This window comes from Rhinopithecus bieti, unplaced genomic scaffold (assembly GCF_001698545.2).
Source record: "Rhinopithecus bieti isolate Rb0 unplaced genomic scaffold, ASM169854v2 scaffold_8783, whole genome shotgun sequence".
NCBI lineage: Eukaryota > Metazoa > Chordata > Mammalia > Primates > Cercopithecidae > Rhinopithecus > Rhinopithecus bieti.
The window spans coordinates 1,715,602-1,729,944 of NW_016806197.1; the positions used below are offsets into that span (position 1 = coordinate 1,715,602).

Consider the following 14,343-nt stretch of genomic DNA (forward strand, 5'->3'; position numbering starts at 1 on the left):
TCTTTCTTTTTCCTTCTTTCTTTCTTTCTTTCTTTCTTTCTTTCTTTCTTTCTTTCTTTCTTTCTTTCTTTCTTTCTCTTTCTTTCTTTCTTTCTCTTTTCTTTTCTTTCTTTCTCAATAACAAAGTAAACAGAATTTATGCAGGGAGGTGAATACATTAAAAATGTATCTTCATGAAATAAACAGAACAGTCTCTGATAACATCTTGACACAGAGAAGATTCACCTACAAGCCAGGCTCTGTTTCCATCTTCTTCGTCACAGACATTCTTGATTCTGAAGTCTCCTTTGGACTGTGATAGGCAGATGTTGTGCTTTTAAAAAAGCTTTGGTGACGCTGTCCCCTGAGTTCCCACTGTCTTTTGCATAGGGGGCTCAGGATAGACTCCAGTGATAAAAGCCTTTTGCTTTTTCAGCCAGAAACTTCTCTACCATGTTAAGTGAAGCTTACTTTCAGGACCCTGAAACGAGGCAGCATCGCATGGGCGTGGAAAGAATGATGGTTGCATGGGTTCCTTCTGCACTACCGGCACGGCATGCCCCACCTACCCGCACACCACACCACCCCTCCAAGCCACAGCACAAGGAAGGAGAGAAATAGGCGTGGCATATGAATTCTGGAATTCTGATGTCAGCATATGAACACTTTTTATGATACTCGTTTCTTCAACACAGAATTCCCCAAACCAAATAATCACACATACCTTGAAATGTGCCAGTATATATAAAATTCTACCACATATGGAGATTTATCCCATATCATTTCAAGTTTGCAAATCTATCTCTCTACAGCTCTGCTAAGGTTATTACTACACTTATATAAAGCTGTAATTCTGAGAACACCAGGCTTTTGAAAATGAAAATTTTATCATTGACACCCAAATCTACTCTTGGCCATTGGGTACATGTTAATTCACCCCACCCCATTTTTCATTGCTGCTGTTGTTCTGCTCTGCAATCAGGTTACCACAATAGTCTCACAAACCAATCCAACACTAAATACGTGTTCAGCCTTGCCAGAGTCATGAGGTTGACTTGAGCTTGGTGAATATGGCTAATGCCCTTGGCCCCTCACAAAATAAAGCAAAAGGGCACACCAGGAAACAACATGGTGCAGTACAAATGCATAACGAATAATGAAGGGGAGAAAGTCTCCTGAGAGTGTGAGATAAGGCTTTTCTCAAGATCAGTAGCAAGACATAAGATACAAAATGTGACAATGCTAATAAATCGATGCCATTTCGATCAGGGTGCAGGACCTCTGCCGGGCCAATGGAGCACGGTTCAGATCTCAGATCTACCATGGATGCATGGCCTTGGACAAGGGGCTGGTGTGCACCAGCTGTGGTTTTGTCACAGGTGACCCAAGGATAAGAACTTACCCAGCTCACTGGCAACACTGATCGTCACTAACAGTGGAAATGATAAATCCAACTGTCATTCACTGCCTACATTTTCTGGTAAGGGCAGTGATATACTATGACTACATTTTCTGGTAAGGGCAGTGATATACTGTGACCCTGTGAGAAATCATATTTTCATTTCTTAAGTTTTCAAAAACTCAGTCTTGATAATGTTCTTCAAGGAGACGGAAAGACAAAGAGAAGAAAACTCTTGGCCAACATTCCTCCAGGAATTCACTTTCTAAAACAGAATCATTTCTGTTCTGTATAAAAGGGTGTAGATCAGGCAAAAGTGGTCTCTGTCAACTTGTGAATTTTTTTTAAAGTAACACTAAGTATTACGTACACGGTGCTGATTTTTAAATCACGTGGGAACGCTACTAGACTCACCTGAACTGCAGCCGCGTCTTGGTTATTATAATGATAGAGCAGTCCAAGTGCAAAATACCTGAAACAGGACAACGTGGTAAGTACAACCTGTGTTTCTCAGCTCCTGGAGGCGACCTTCACACAGTGACACCCCCCACTCCCAGCTCCCCATATTCTATTCAACTTGAGTTCAGGCTGGGTGCAGTGGCTCATGCCTGTAATCCCAACACTTTGGAAGGCCAAGGTGGGTGGATGGCTTGAGCCCAGGAGTTCAAGACCAGCCTGGGCAACGACATAGTGAGATCTATCTTTATTAAAATATTCAAAAAAATTAGCCAGGTGTGGGGTACACATCTGTAGTCCCTGCTACTTGGGGTGCTGAGGCAGAAGTATCACTGGAGCCCAGAAAGTTGAGGCTGCAGTGAGCCCTGATTGTGCCACTGCACTCCAGCCTGGGTGATGGAGTGAGACCCTGTCTCAAAAAATATACGTGTGTGTGTGTGTGCGTGCGCACGTGCGCGCCCATGTAGTTCAACAACAACCAACCAAAGGATTCTCATTTCTGTATATTTACTTATGATACTAAAAATATATGCTCTATCAGCTTCCAAAAGAATCTGATTCCAGTCTAAGATGAGCTGAAAAGTAAACTCTGGAAAATCACATCTGGAATTGCTTTACGATTTGCTTCAAATGTTAATATAATTTCATATGTCTTTGGTCTACTACTATTAACCCATATGAGGTACTAGAAGAATATGCAGAAGCTACGCTGCCTAAGCAGTGACTGAGAAGGAGGGCAGGGGCTTCAGACGTGAGGAACAGCAGGAAGGGCTAGTGTCCGGGCCTCGCAGACCACAGAGTCAGGGAGCGTCCTGGGAGAGAGTGCCCAGAGTTCAAAAACCTGGGTTTCAACTCCAGCTTCTTTGACCTTGAGCAAGTAGGTTAACTTCCCCAGCCTCTAACTCCTCACCTATAAATGGAAAAGATTGGCAATAGCATTGGCATTGCCTGGGCAGCGAGCCCTCAGCACCTTCCCGAAGTCTGCAAGGGTGCCACACTCCTGGTCCGCCTCCCCAGCAGGAAACTGGAGTAGGCTGACCAGCGAGAAGTCAGGCTTCTTCCCTCCAAGGGCACACTCTCAAGATCTTGGGGCATCCACATGAATCCTTCTCTTTTCCTTAACCTTTTGGAAAGTCATGCCGACTCTACAGATCCCACCATCCCTTGTCACTGCCATGAAGTGGCAGTGTGTTTTCTGCCTCCTGAGAAAACTAACACTGATTCCATAGCATATCCGAGTGGCTTATGGAAACTGCTGAAAAGGCCAGTACCCATGTGGAAGGCTCTGGCATCTCAGGCACTAGCACAGTGACCCCAGGGCCTCTGTGGGAGTTCATCCACGCTTTTGTCATTTCGAATCCTTCACAAAAATCATAGACCAAAAAAAATCGTGTTCTCTAAGTGGAGCTGAGGGATCACCCAACCCCTCTCATTTTCAAAGATAAGAAAACTGAGGCCTAGAATGGGTAGGCTAAGTATTAGCTGCCCAGAATGGAGAAGCTGCTGGCCCCAACCAAGCCAGGCACTATGTATTAACAGCCCACGATATATAAGGCCATCTACTAACTCACGCACATAAGGAAGGCAGTTTTTTATTTTTTTGAGACAGGGTCTAGCTCTGTCCCCAGTCTGGAATGCAATGGTGCAATCACTGCTCACGGAAGCTGCAACCTCCTGGGCTCAAGCAATCTTCCTGCTTCAGCCTTCTGAGTAGCTGAATTTTTAATTTTAGTAGAGACAAGCTCTTACTATGTTGCCCAAGCTGGCCTCAAACTTCTGGGCTCAAGCAATCTGCCTGCCTCGGCTTCCCAAAATGCTAGGATTACAGGCGCGAACCCCCATGTCCAGCTGAGGAAGGCAGAGTTTAAAACCATACCATGTATCAACAAGATCAAGAAGCCTCCCTTTGAATCTGTTTATCTAGCTGTCTATTCAATTCAGTAGTCAGTAACTAAAATGCACTGTAAATTTTACCAATAAACATGTGGCATCTCCCACAAGTGAATACGAGGCAAACTATAAAGGAGATTAAAAATAACTTCATGGCCGGGCATAGTGGCTCACCCCTGTAATCCCAGCACTTTGGGAGGGTGAGGCAAGTGGATCACCTTAAGTCAGGCGTTCTAGACCAGCCTGGCCAACATGGCGAAATCCCGTCTCTACTAAAAATACAAAAATGACCTGGGCGTGGTGCACACATCTGAAATCCCAGCTACTTGGGAGGCTGAGGCAGGAGAACTGCTTGAACCCAGGAGGTGGAGGTTGCAGTGAGCCGAGATCACGCCACTGTACTCCAGCCTGGGTGACAGAACAAGACTCCGTCTCAAAAAAAAATAGTAATTAAAAAAAAAGGAAAATAACTTCATTTACTCACAAAGCCCATTACTAGTTCCAAATTGTACTCCAGATCATTCAAGAATGGATGTGAGAACAAATGCCCCGATGGTGGTGACAGAGAGGGCATCTGAGGAACACATGCATCTGTTGTCACTATGATTTCGTGGCAGTCACCTACAGGTCCTTGGGAACGCCAGCATCACACTGGCTAAGGCTAAGTCACTTCACGAGGATCTCCCCAGCAAAGGGCCTCAGGAAGGGTGCAGGGCAGGAAACCCTGGTCGTATCAGGAGGGGAGCACTCACTTTTTGTGCTTCTCTAGCCAGGCAGCACTGTCTGTCAGGAGACAGAAGTTCTCAGTGACCAGGAGGTCCAGCAGGCTGTCGTGGTCAGCCTCTGCGTACAGTTTGAGCAAGGCTGTGTCAATGTCCTCCTTGTAGCCATTTGCTACCTCTGTGCTGCGGACCTCGTTCAGGTAGCTCATGAGGAAGCGTTTGCACTTGGCCATCTTCTCCTGGTCCCCCTGGGTCAGCTGGTTCAGGTCTGCGTACTCATGAAGAGGAGGGTGGGACCGGGTGAAGGAGGAGGAGGTGGGCAACAGGAAGGGGTAGAGAGAGATCAGCTCCCGGACATCAAGCTGGCCGCTTCTGCAATTACAGTGTCAAACTAAATGAAGCAAAAAGAGAGAAGAGTACACATAGGCACACAAAACAGCACTGGAGGGGAGTGCACGGTGGCACACGTTCACTGGGGGCTGGGGAGCTGGGGACAGGGTAATCACGTCGGAGTGACTGTTCTAATCTGCAAGTGCAGCAAAGCATCATCCAACTGGGGGCTGCCACCTGGCTCCAAAAAAGAACAGAAGGGACGAAGGTGAAAGACACATACACAACTGGCGTGAGAGTGGAACACCAAAATGCCTATGATGAAGAGAATACCCAGCTGAGCCTGGAAACCAAGGCAGAAAAAGCGACACCCGCGATAACACGCCATCAGCGTCTGCGGCTGTGCAAAGGCAGCATCACAGCTCTGCTGAAACCAGCATTTTCCTGGCACTAAATTACAAACAGATTTGTTGAATGGTCCTTAAAGAAGGGACTTTATAAAAACATTAACTTACAACTTCCTCACCAACATCTCACAACAGAAGACACAGAAATATTCATGTGGCCATTTCTGTGGGGACTCTCGTAGAATTTCAGAGCCTAACATTGGGATGCAACAACCAGTTCCTTTCCCATCTCCTCTTCGGAACCTGCTCGTCTTGGCTACAATCAGAACAGGAGCTGTGGATCTCAAACCTGGCCCAGTGTCAGACCCAGCTGTGGAAAACCTCCTGAGGGAACAGAAGCAGGGACCACCTCACCTCAGACACACGGAATGGTGAGGAAGGACCCAGGATCCATGCTGCGGGCGATGTTCAGTGCATCCTCTTTCACCCAAGCTCTGATCAGCTTAAAGCCTCCTCTACTGGCTTCCGCCTCTGGCTGCCCTTCCTTCCGCTTCACTCAGCCTCTCCTGACCTCCCATGATTTGTACAACCATAAGATAAATTTCAAACCTCTTAGTACGGCATTCAAGGCCCTTCCCAAACTGATCTCAAGCTACTCTACAACTTCAGCCTCAAGCATCCCTCCCACACCCCAACACTTCTACTAGACCTGCTTATTGTGCCAATTTGTACATTTCATGCCTCTCAGCCTTTGCTGTTGTTGTTCCCTTGCCTAAAGCAGTGGTTCTTGGTGAAAAGCAATTTTGCTCCCTGGGGAACATGTGGCAATGCCCGGAGACAATTTTATCATGACTGGGGTGGGGGTGTGCTATGGCATCTAGTAGGTAGAGGCCAGGGCTGCTGCCATTAAACACCCTGTAATGCACAAGACAGTACCCCCCTGCCCGAAGAATTATCTGGCTGAAAACGTCTACAGTGCCACAGCTGAGAATCCCTGATCTAAAGTACAATTCCTGATTTGAGAAGTTTCTGCTCATTGTTTAAGATCCAGGATGAATCCAATGAAGATTCCTCCACTGGCTCATGTGAGCCCATGCAACAACGCTCCCACAGCAGGGCGGCACCTGTGCTGCAGGAAAGGCACACATCCAGTTTCCAAGCTAGAATGGGCATGCCAGAGAAGCAGGCACTGGGTTCCCCTTCCATCCACTGCTCAGATGCTCAGGCCACGTTTGCTGAATGAAAGAAGAGCTGAACCTAGCTGATACAATGACAGGCTGCAGGTTGTCTAAAGGAAGAGACACAGAGCCCACGTCCCCAGGTTACGTATGATCAATTTTCTCTTAAGTATCAACCATAACTAGCTGGTAACTGTGGCCTCCGGCACGGCACTGAGAAGGAGTCAGAGGACGGGTCCAGTTCAACGAGGAAAAGAAAATCACAATTTATTAGCAACATTTGCTGTGAGCACAGAAAAGGAAGTGGAATCATCTTTGTCTTAGAAGTGTCTTCTTCAAATATCAATTCTCAGGCTGGGCATAGTGGCTCACGGCTGTGATCCCAGCACTTTGGGAGGCTGAGGCAAGAGGATGACTTGAGGTTAGGAGTTTGAGACCAGCCCAGGCAACACAATAAGATCCCATCTCTATAAAAAAATAAAAAATTCTCCGGGTCCCGTGGTGGCATACACCTGAAGTCCTAGCTACTCAGGGGGCTAAGGCAGGAAGATCACTGAGCCCAGTAGGTCAAGGCTGTGGTGAGCTAGGATTGCAGCACTGTACTCCAGCCTGGGAGACAGAATGAGATGCTGCTTCAAAATGAAAAAAAAAAAAAAAAAAAAATCTGTTCTCTCAGTCACACTTTGGACCAAAGCAGCATAGCAATCTAAACTTAAGCCATTAAGAGAGTGAGGTGCGAAGTACAGAAACGTCATCCTAATAACAGGCCCCACATCTATTCTCTTACAAAATCTGAGGACTGTTCTAGGAATCCATCTGAGGACAATCACCTAATGTTTCAGATTAACCCACGAGAGAAAGGAAGACACCTTGGGATACACCCATGACCCTGGTGAGGAGGTCTTCAACACTGTAGGGCTGACACAAGATATGGCAGAAAAGAGCCTAGGTCCAAAGGGGCAAAAAACTGACTTAAACCCCGAAGCCACGGGTCTTGCCAAGAACAGAGAACAGCACGTAAGAGTTGCATAAGCAAAAGGTTATATGGGGCATCATTATTCAAGGAATGATTCCTTCTTTACTCAGAAATCCATTCTCTACAGCCAATTTTGTAACTGTAATCCTTTTCAGTACTGCCATCCCTCAAATACCCAGCATAGAGGGAAAGATTAGAGCCACCATGGATGTAAGGAGGTGGCTGGTCATGAGCACACCTATACAGAACAGGCAAGGGAGGCATTCTGCTCAAGTCACTACTTAGATGAAAATATCTATTCAGGGGCTTCCTGTACATGTATTTCTTAGATAGCTGTAAACTGTACAGAATCTATCCTGGAGAGACATTCTGAGAAGTTACTCTAAAGGCAGGGCCTGGGTAGGATATTTCAAGACTCTCATAGCAGGTCTAACTTAATCTTCTGCAAAGAGTGCTGAGCAAGGCCTGGGATGGCTGACTCCTGCCTCACTGAGCACTCGGCTGTGGGGCAAGGGCAGCCGGAGGCGGCGTGACTGCGAGGCGTGCCTGTAAGGCAGGCGTGGTGGGCGGGGGAAAGGGGAGAACACACTCCACAGCCCACAGGCACGTCTGACAAGCACAGGAGTCACTGCAGTGCCAGAAGGGACCTCCTTAAAAGAAGCTCAACTTTCTGAGAGCTGAAGGTCATTAGAGGATGACAGAAAGTTTCATAGGTCTTCCCAGAAGCACTGTGTTCCCCGCCACCCCACCCCAAACTCACAGCGTCTTGTAAAATCACTGGAGAGAAGCAAGAGCGAACCACAGCGCCTTCCTAAGGGGTCCTCAGCGTGCTGTCAGATCTGCTCTTTAGAATTTTCTCCTGGCAAAACAATCTTGATGCCTCCACGGGACTAGCGTCTGTGCCCTTCCTCTGCTCCCACTCTAAGACACAGGCCAATTAAATTAAGGCTCCGGGTGAGGGGTGATGCCGAGGAACCAGCATTGGCGGGGTCTGCTGTCACAAGCAACCCCCACCGTATCCCCCTGAAGCACAACCTAACCATGCAACACATCCCACCGCGACGTCACACCGGAAACGCAGGTTCTGGCCACAGAGGGACGCTGTGGTGGCAGTCTTGCTACCAGCACCTCAAATTACCTGAAGAGCTCTTTAGCTTCCAGGAACTGAAGTTGTGCAAACTGTATAAATCCCGCCTGCTGCAGAATTCTTCTGTACATTACCTGCAAGGAAAGACAGGTGTAATCTCTTAGCGAATCTTGAAACCACCACGGCAGGGTTAAATTCATCTAACCCTAAATAAATGTTTGTTGTAACACAGAAATGTAAAATCACAAGCTGAGGAAAAAACAAGGTGTATATGAAATTACATATGTCTGTCTCTTCATGGTTTTATTTTTGTAATTCTCCAATCCTTCCCAAATGCACTCCTTGATCTCCAATTCTCCTCCTCATTAACTCACAGGGCTTCAACGAGTCCCTGTACTTGTGATTGCTGAAATGGATATCCACAACCCTGGTGTTTCTGGCAGTCCAGGAACTGCCTGGCCTTCTTCCACTCTTCGGGAAATGAACTCACAGTACCACCTTTCAGAGCATCCCTCAGAGCACAGGGCCAACTCATTTCATAACAAAACAGATAAACACTCAGGCTTTCTTAGTCAGAGATGCAGAAATGCTGCATGTTCCATCTCCTGCTGGTGATGTCCAACCCACACTAACACACCAACATCTGACACTCCTGCAATAAAGGGGCCAGTTTATCACGTTTACTCCACTATGTCCCACATTTCCATGACCGCTTTGTTCTTGTTACATGCAGCAATAGCAGAATGCACGTTAGGAATCTGCTGTGTGGTGTCTCTGATCCCACGACCTGCTCCGTCACCGTCCAGTATGGCTGGTGTCCTAGTCCTGCCCATCGTCTATATGAAATGGCTCCTGGACGTGTTTCTTCACTCCGTTCCTATAGATGCCACCACCATAGCCCAGGCTCTAATCGCCTCGAGAGTAAAGACTGTGTTTTAATTACTCTCTGACTTTGACACCTCCTCCTTCTAACACATCCTTCCATTTGACAGCCACACATTCTGTGAAGGCACGACACAGACATCACTCACCTAGCGTCTCCCACTACTAGCCTAGTGTCTGCCATTCAGTCGGTGCTTACGGATCAATTCTCTGATCCATTTGTATGAAACTCCACTTCCACTGTCACTCACTATCCCCATCTTACAGGTACAAAAACTCTGCTCAGAGATGTTACGTTCTTAGCCCCAACTTACTAAAGTGAGAATTGGTTGGACCGTGATTTAAAACCAGGCCTTTCTGATTCCAGAGGCCAGATCTTTCCACTCACTGATTCTTCCAGGTACACAGCAGGCAGTTGGTATGTCACCCACTGAAGGTACAAGGGAAGTGGAGCCCCAGTGCCGAAATGCTATCAATCCTGTTCTCTTAAATTACTTTTCAAAGGGCTTTCACTCAGCACCAGAAGACAGGGTGGAAGGAAAAAAAAAAAAAAGCTTTCACTACACAGTAGTTTTAAAGGACTCTCAGAAGCATAGCAACCGTTCCTCACCTACTTCCAGTAGAAATCCCTTTAGAGACGTCAGAAAAAGCAGGCTGCTTAAACCTTTCAGTTTTCTTTTTACCATCTGTCTTTATTTTTCTTCCCCGAAACCAGCCACTTCTGACATAAAGACCGAACCAATTATGCCACCCAACAGTAAGCAAAAGGGAGTGAGGCAAAGTTCTGTTGTCTGGAATGCCAGTCACATTTCCGAAAGCAGAAACACTAGAGGCCAGCCACTTAGCAAAAGGGATGCAGAGGACCCATCAGCTGCTGGAGAAGAATTCTCAATCACACCCAGGCTTGTTGAGGAGAAATCAGCTGAACGGCAATTTATTCCTCACGGCGGTAGGATTCAAATGGCATCTACTCTTCCCCTATCTGCAGGGAAATGGAAATTACTTTTGTGGACATTCCAGATCTCAAGAAGGGGTTATTTTCTATGCTCTAGTCTGGGAATGCTACACGCGCACTTCGAAGGGGAAGGCCAAGAGGTTCTTCGTCCTGGATGTAAGCATCACGGATGCTGAAGCCCAGGATGATACAGAAAGCACCGCTGGATTCCACCTAAAAATGCCTGATCAGAAACTTTACCAAGCATGGCCAATTCTTGGTTCTCTGAAGTTGACGGTCTCATTTCCAAACTGTCTACTACCATCGATGCCTCCTCCTGCTCTCTGCTCAGGTGATCCTGGGCCATAAAACCTGGAGCCAGGTAGGCTATCAGGGAAAAGACGAGACGGATGAATACGTACGAAGGACAGAGAACAAGAAAGTCCGTTTATCTCCAGAGCTAACTCATCAGTGGAAGCTCCAAGCTTCTTTTTTCATTACCAGCTCATCCCTCATTATAAGGCAGTGGTGCAAATTCCCAGGTGAAGAGAGTAAGTCAGCAAACTAGCCCTCTGAGGAGCCACCCTATGTCTACTCTGTACAGAGGCTACAGACCAAACACCTGGCTGCAGGCCAGGCTTAAGAGGCTGATAGATTCTGGAAGCAAGCTGAAACTGAAGTCAAAATCCTTACTATTAGCATTATCTTTCTGAACTGAGATTTCTAACATTTGTGATTTGAGGAACTGGAAGAAGATTCTAATCTAAAGGTTTCTAAAACTGTTTCCAAGGCTGCATTGTCTAAGTTAAAGATCACACAAGCGCTTCTGGAGAGAACAGTTCCTCCAAACACTAAATTCAAAGGGCAGCTTCTCTCATGGCTCCTTACTATGCACTGCCTAACAAAATACACAACCTTTCAACTAATGGAATGTTACTCAGCCTTAAAAAGGAAGGAAATTCCAACGCATGCCACAACACAGATGAACCTTGAGGATAACGTGCTCAGCGAAGTCAGCCAGTCACAAGACAAATACTGAATGATTCCCCGGATACGAGGTCCCTAGTGCAGTCAGGTTCATAGAGACAGAAAGTAGAATGGGGGCTGCCAAGGGCCGGTGGGGGTGTAGGGCGGGGAGGTGGGGAGTTAGTGTTCAACAGTACAGCGTTTCTGCCTGGGAAGATGAAAGGTCTGGAGATAGAGGGTGGTGATGGCTGCACAGCATGGTGAATACACTCAATGCCACAGAACTACACACTTAAAAATAGTTAAAATGGTAAAATTTATGTTATGTATATTTTGCCACATTTTCTTTTTTTAAAAAAACTTCTCCAGGTAGATTTTTTCCCTTTACTGAATTTTGGTAGTAGCCAAAGTCTTCTCATTTCTGTGGTGATCTGTGGTGGAGGCTGAGGTGAAACGCTCTAAAATCAGAATGTGTGGGTCTGAGTGCAGGCTCTGCCCGTCATTAGCTGTGTGGCCATGGGCAGGTTATTCTGACACTCCACGTGGCATCTTCATCTTTATAGAGGGAGCAGAATCGTGCAACCTCAGAGTTGGGGTGGGAATTAAGAGAGTGCAGTTGGGTGTGGCCATCACAACAGTGCCTGGCGTGCAGTAAGCACACAATAAATGTTGTCTCTGTCTTTAGGCTGAGCCTGTAATTAGCACTCCTAACTAATGCCAGGCTTTAACTTTTTCCATCACCTTCCAGGTCTGTCTGCTTGATTCTATCACATCTCTGTGAGTAATGGAGGGAGGTGGATAAATCCTTTTCTAATGAAAGAAAGACTTACAGAAAATTAGATCTTAAAAGGAAACTTCCTACAAGCAGCTGGAACAACCACACGGTGGCAGCACTGACACTATCACGTGACAAAAGCCAGTTCCTCAAACATGGTGCCTCAGGTGGCTACACCAACTCCTAGGCCACATGTGATACAAAAACACATCAAGTGGTGAGGCGTGGATAAGGAATATAATGAAGTCATTTACTGCAACTCAGAAAAATACTTTCTTTCAAGTCTGTAAAAACTGGATAGGTCAAATGTGGGCTCAGACTAGAATATTTTTCACAGCTATAGTAAGAGTTTTTTGAGAAAGGTGACAACCACAACCAAATGTGTCTGCAAATACCACAACAGGACACACACCAGGTAAACCCTGGAGCTGAGGGGAGATGAACAGGCACACAGGGCCGACGCAGACTCCTGAGCCAGTGCTGACAACAGCACGAGCAGGCTGCCTCTCCCCTTCCTGAGCTTCCCTCTCCAGGGCTCTCGGCTACGGCTGGTTCTTTAATTCAGGGATGGGATGGGGCTAAGAGGCAGTGGGTCACCCTGACTAGATTATACGATCGACTGCAGACCTGGAGAAGGGAAACTGGCAAACACAGTTATTGCCAGCCAGCTACCAATGCACAGAGGATAGTCTACTCCTGGCGTGGGGCAGACCACTAAGATTCATGTTATAATGCCCCGTTACATGGAGAATAAAACAGGAATATATGAGACATAAGTATCATTCTTGTAAGTATAGCCAAATTCTAAACAAAAATTGGCATGAATGTTACCATTTTAACTATATTCATACCAACCCCCTTTTTTTTAACTTATTAAAAAACCATGTAAGTTATTGTCTAAACAGAAACATCTTTCCCAAAATATATTAGGTGGAACATGAGGACCATGGCATTCTCCTTGTTAAAAAGGCAATGCATCCTGATTGAATAAATTTGTAAACAGGTGTGTATGTATGTGTATCTATATATGTAAATGTTGTTATATAAAATATATAAACTGAAATGCACTTACTTGTGTAGATATAAAAATACAACTGCATCATGTATAAAATGATGCATTTCTATATATATATAGAGTATCTATATCTATAGAATATAGATATAAATATATAGAATATATATATATCCCTTCTTGAGGGTGCACAGAAAGATAAAAATATAATAATATATAAAATATACCCTCTTAGGGAATCACAATAAGTATTAGAATATTAGAGGCTCTGAAAAAACCTTCAATTAAGAAACCCAATTAACTTAACCTTCCAAAATAGAACCTTCCTCCCACCCTGCACCTGTTACTGTCCCTGCACAAGTGTTTGGTGAAACAAAGTGGGAAGCCTTGATTCAGAAGGAAGCCTGCAATGGACACATGCAAAGCCCAAAAAGTGGTCAATTCCAAATATGGGAACAGGGAAAGGAGGCTGCGAGGTGGTGGCAAGAAAAGAGGGAGAGCACACATAAGCAAAATTTACAAAAAAAAAAAAAGGGGTCCAACCTCTCTTGGGCAGGATATACACAAAAAATTGCAACACTGGTGACTTAGAGAGAAAAATGATGTGCTAAGGAAGAAAAGGACATTTGCCATTTGATTTTTCTTTTAACCACACGCATGCATTTTTTTCTTCTGTACTTTTCAAAATTCAAAATTCCTAAGTAATATATTCAATATGGCTCAAATTTTGAGGCATTGAAAAGGGATACAGTGAGTCCTCTTATTCCTGTCCCAGCCAGCAGATGCCCTCCAGAAGGAATCAGTGCTATTAATTTCTTGTGTAGTCTTCCAGAGACATGTTATGTATTGACGAGCAAATACTGTTACGCCATTTTAATAGTGGTAGCATGTTATGCATGCTCACTGGCACTTTGTGTAACTTATTCTACCTTAATGCTATGTGTTAAGCCCTAAAGGCCTTGACACTCTTCCTGGCTGCACAGCGCTGCAGCCCCCATCTGGGCTATAATACATTTAATCATGCCCCACTGGCAGCCTCTAGGTTTTGTGGTTGTTGCTTTTTAACAAACAATAATGGAGTGAAAAGTTTTCTACACTTGTTATTTTGAATTTCAGTGATCAGATCTGTAAAATACACTTCTGGGTATGGAATTGTAAGTTTTAATGTCAACAGATATTCTTGAATTGCCCTCCCAAGAGGCTGTATCAATTTAAATTATTACAGGACACCTGAAAGCACCCGTTTCCCCACTTTCACCAGTATGGTATTATCAAACTTTCTGATCTCTGATAATCTAATGAATGAAAAATGTATTGGTGTATTCTTATTGTGCATACCTCTATATGAGAGACAAAGCATCTTTTCATACATCTATTAGATAGGCAATTCTTTTTTTTTTTTTTTTTTTT

General features: G+C 45.3%; 1 protein-coding gene across 2 annotated transcripts in view; it reads right to left on the reverse strand.

Moving 5' to 3' along the window:
- TGFBRAP1 (transforming growth factor beta receptor associated protein 1) overlaps positions 1 to 14,343 on the reverse strand; it is a 49,509-nt gene that overhangs the window by 12,932 nt on the left and 22,234 nt on the right. For both annotated transcript variants that reach the window (XM_017875032.1, XM_017875033.1), the window contains exons 5-7: positions 8,416 to 8,498; positions 4,477 to 4,818; positions 1,793 to 1,850 (exon numbers count right to left, since the gene is read on the reverse strand). In XM_017875032.1, coding sequence (XP_017730521.1) covers positions 1,793 to 1,850; positions 4,477 to 4,818; positions 8,416 to 8,498 — 483 coding nt within the window. The remainder of the gene's footprint in view (positions 1 to 1,792; positions 1,851 to 4,476; positions 4,819 to 8,415; positions 8,499 to 14,343) is intronic.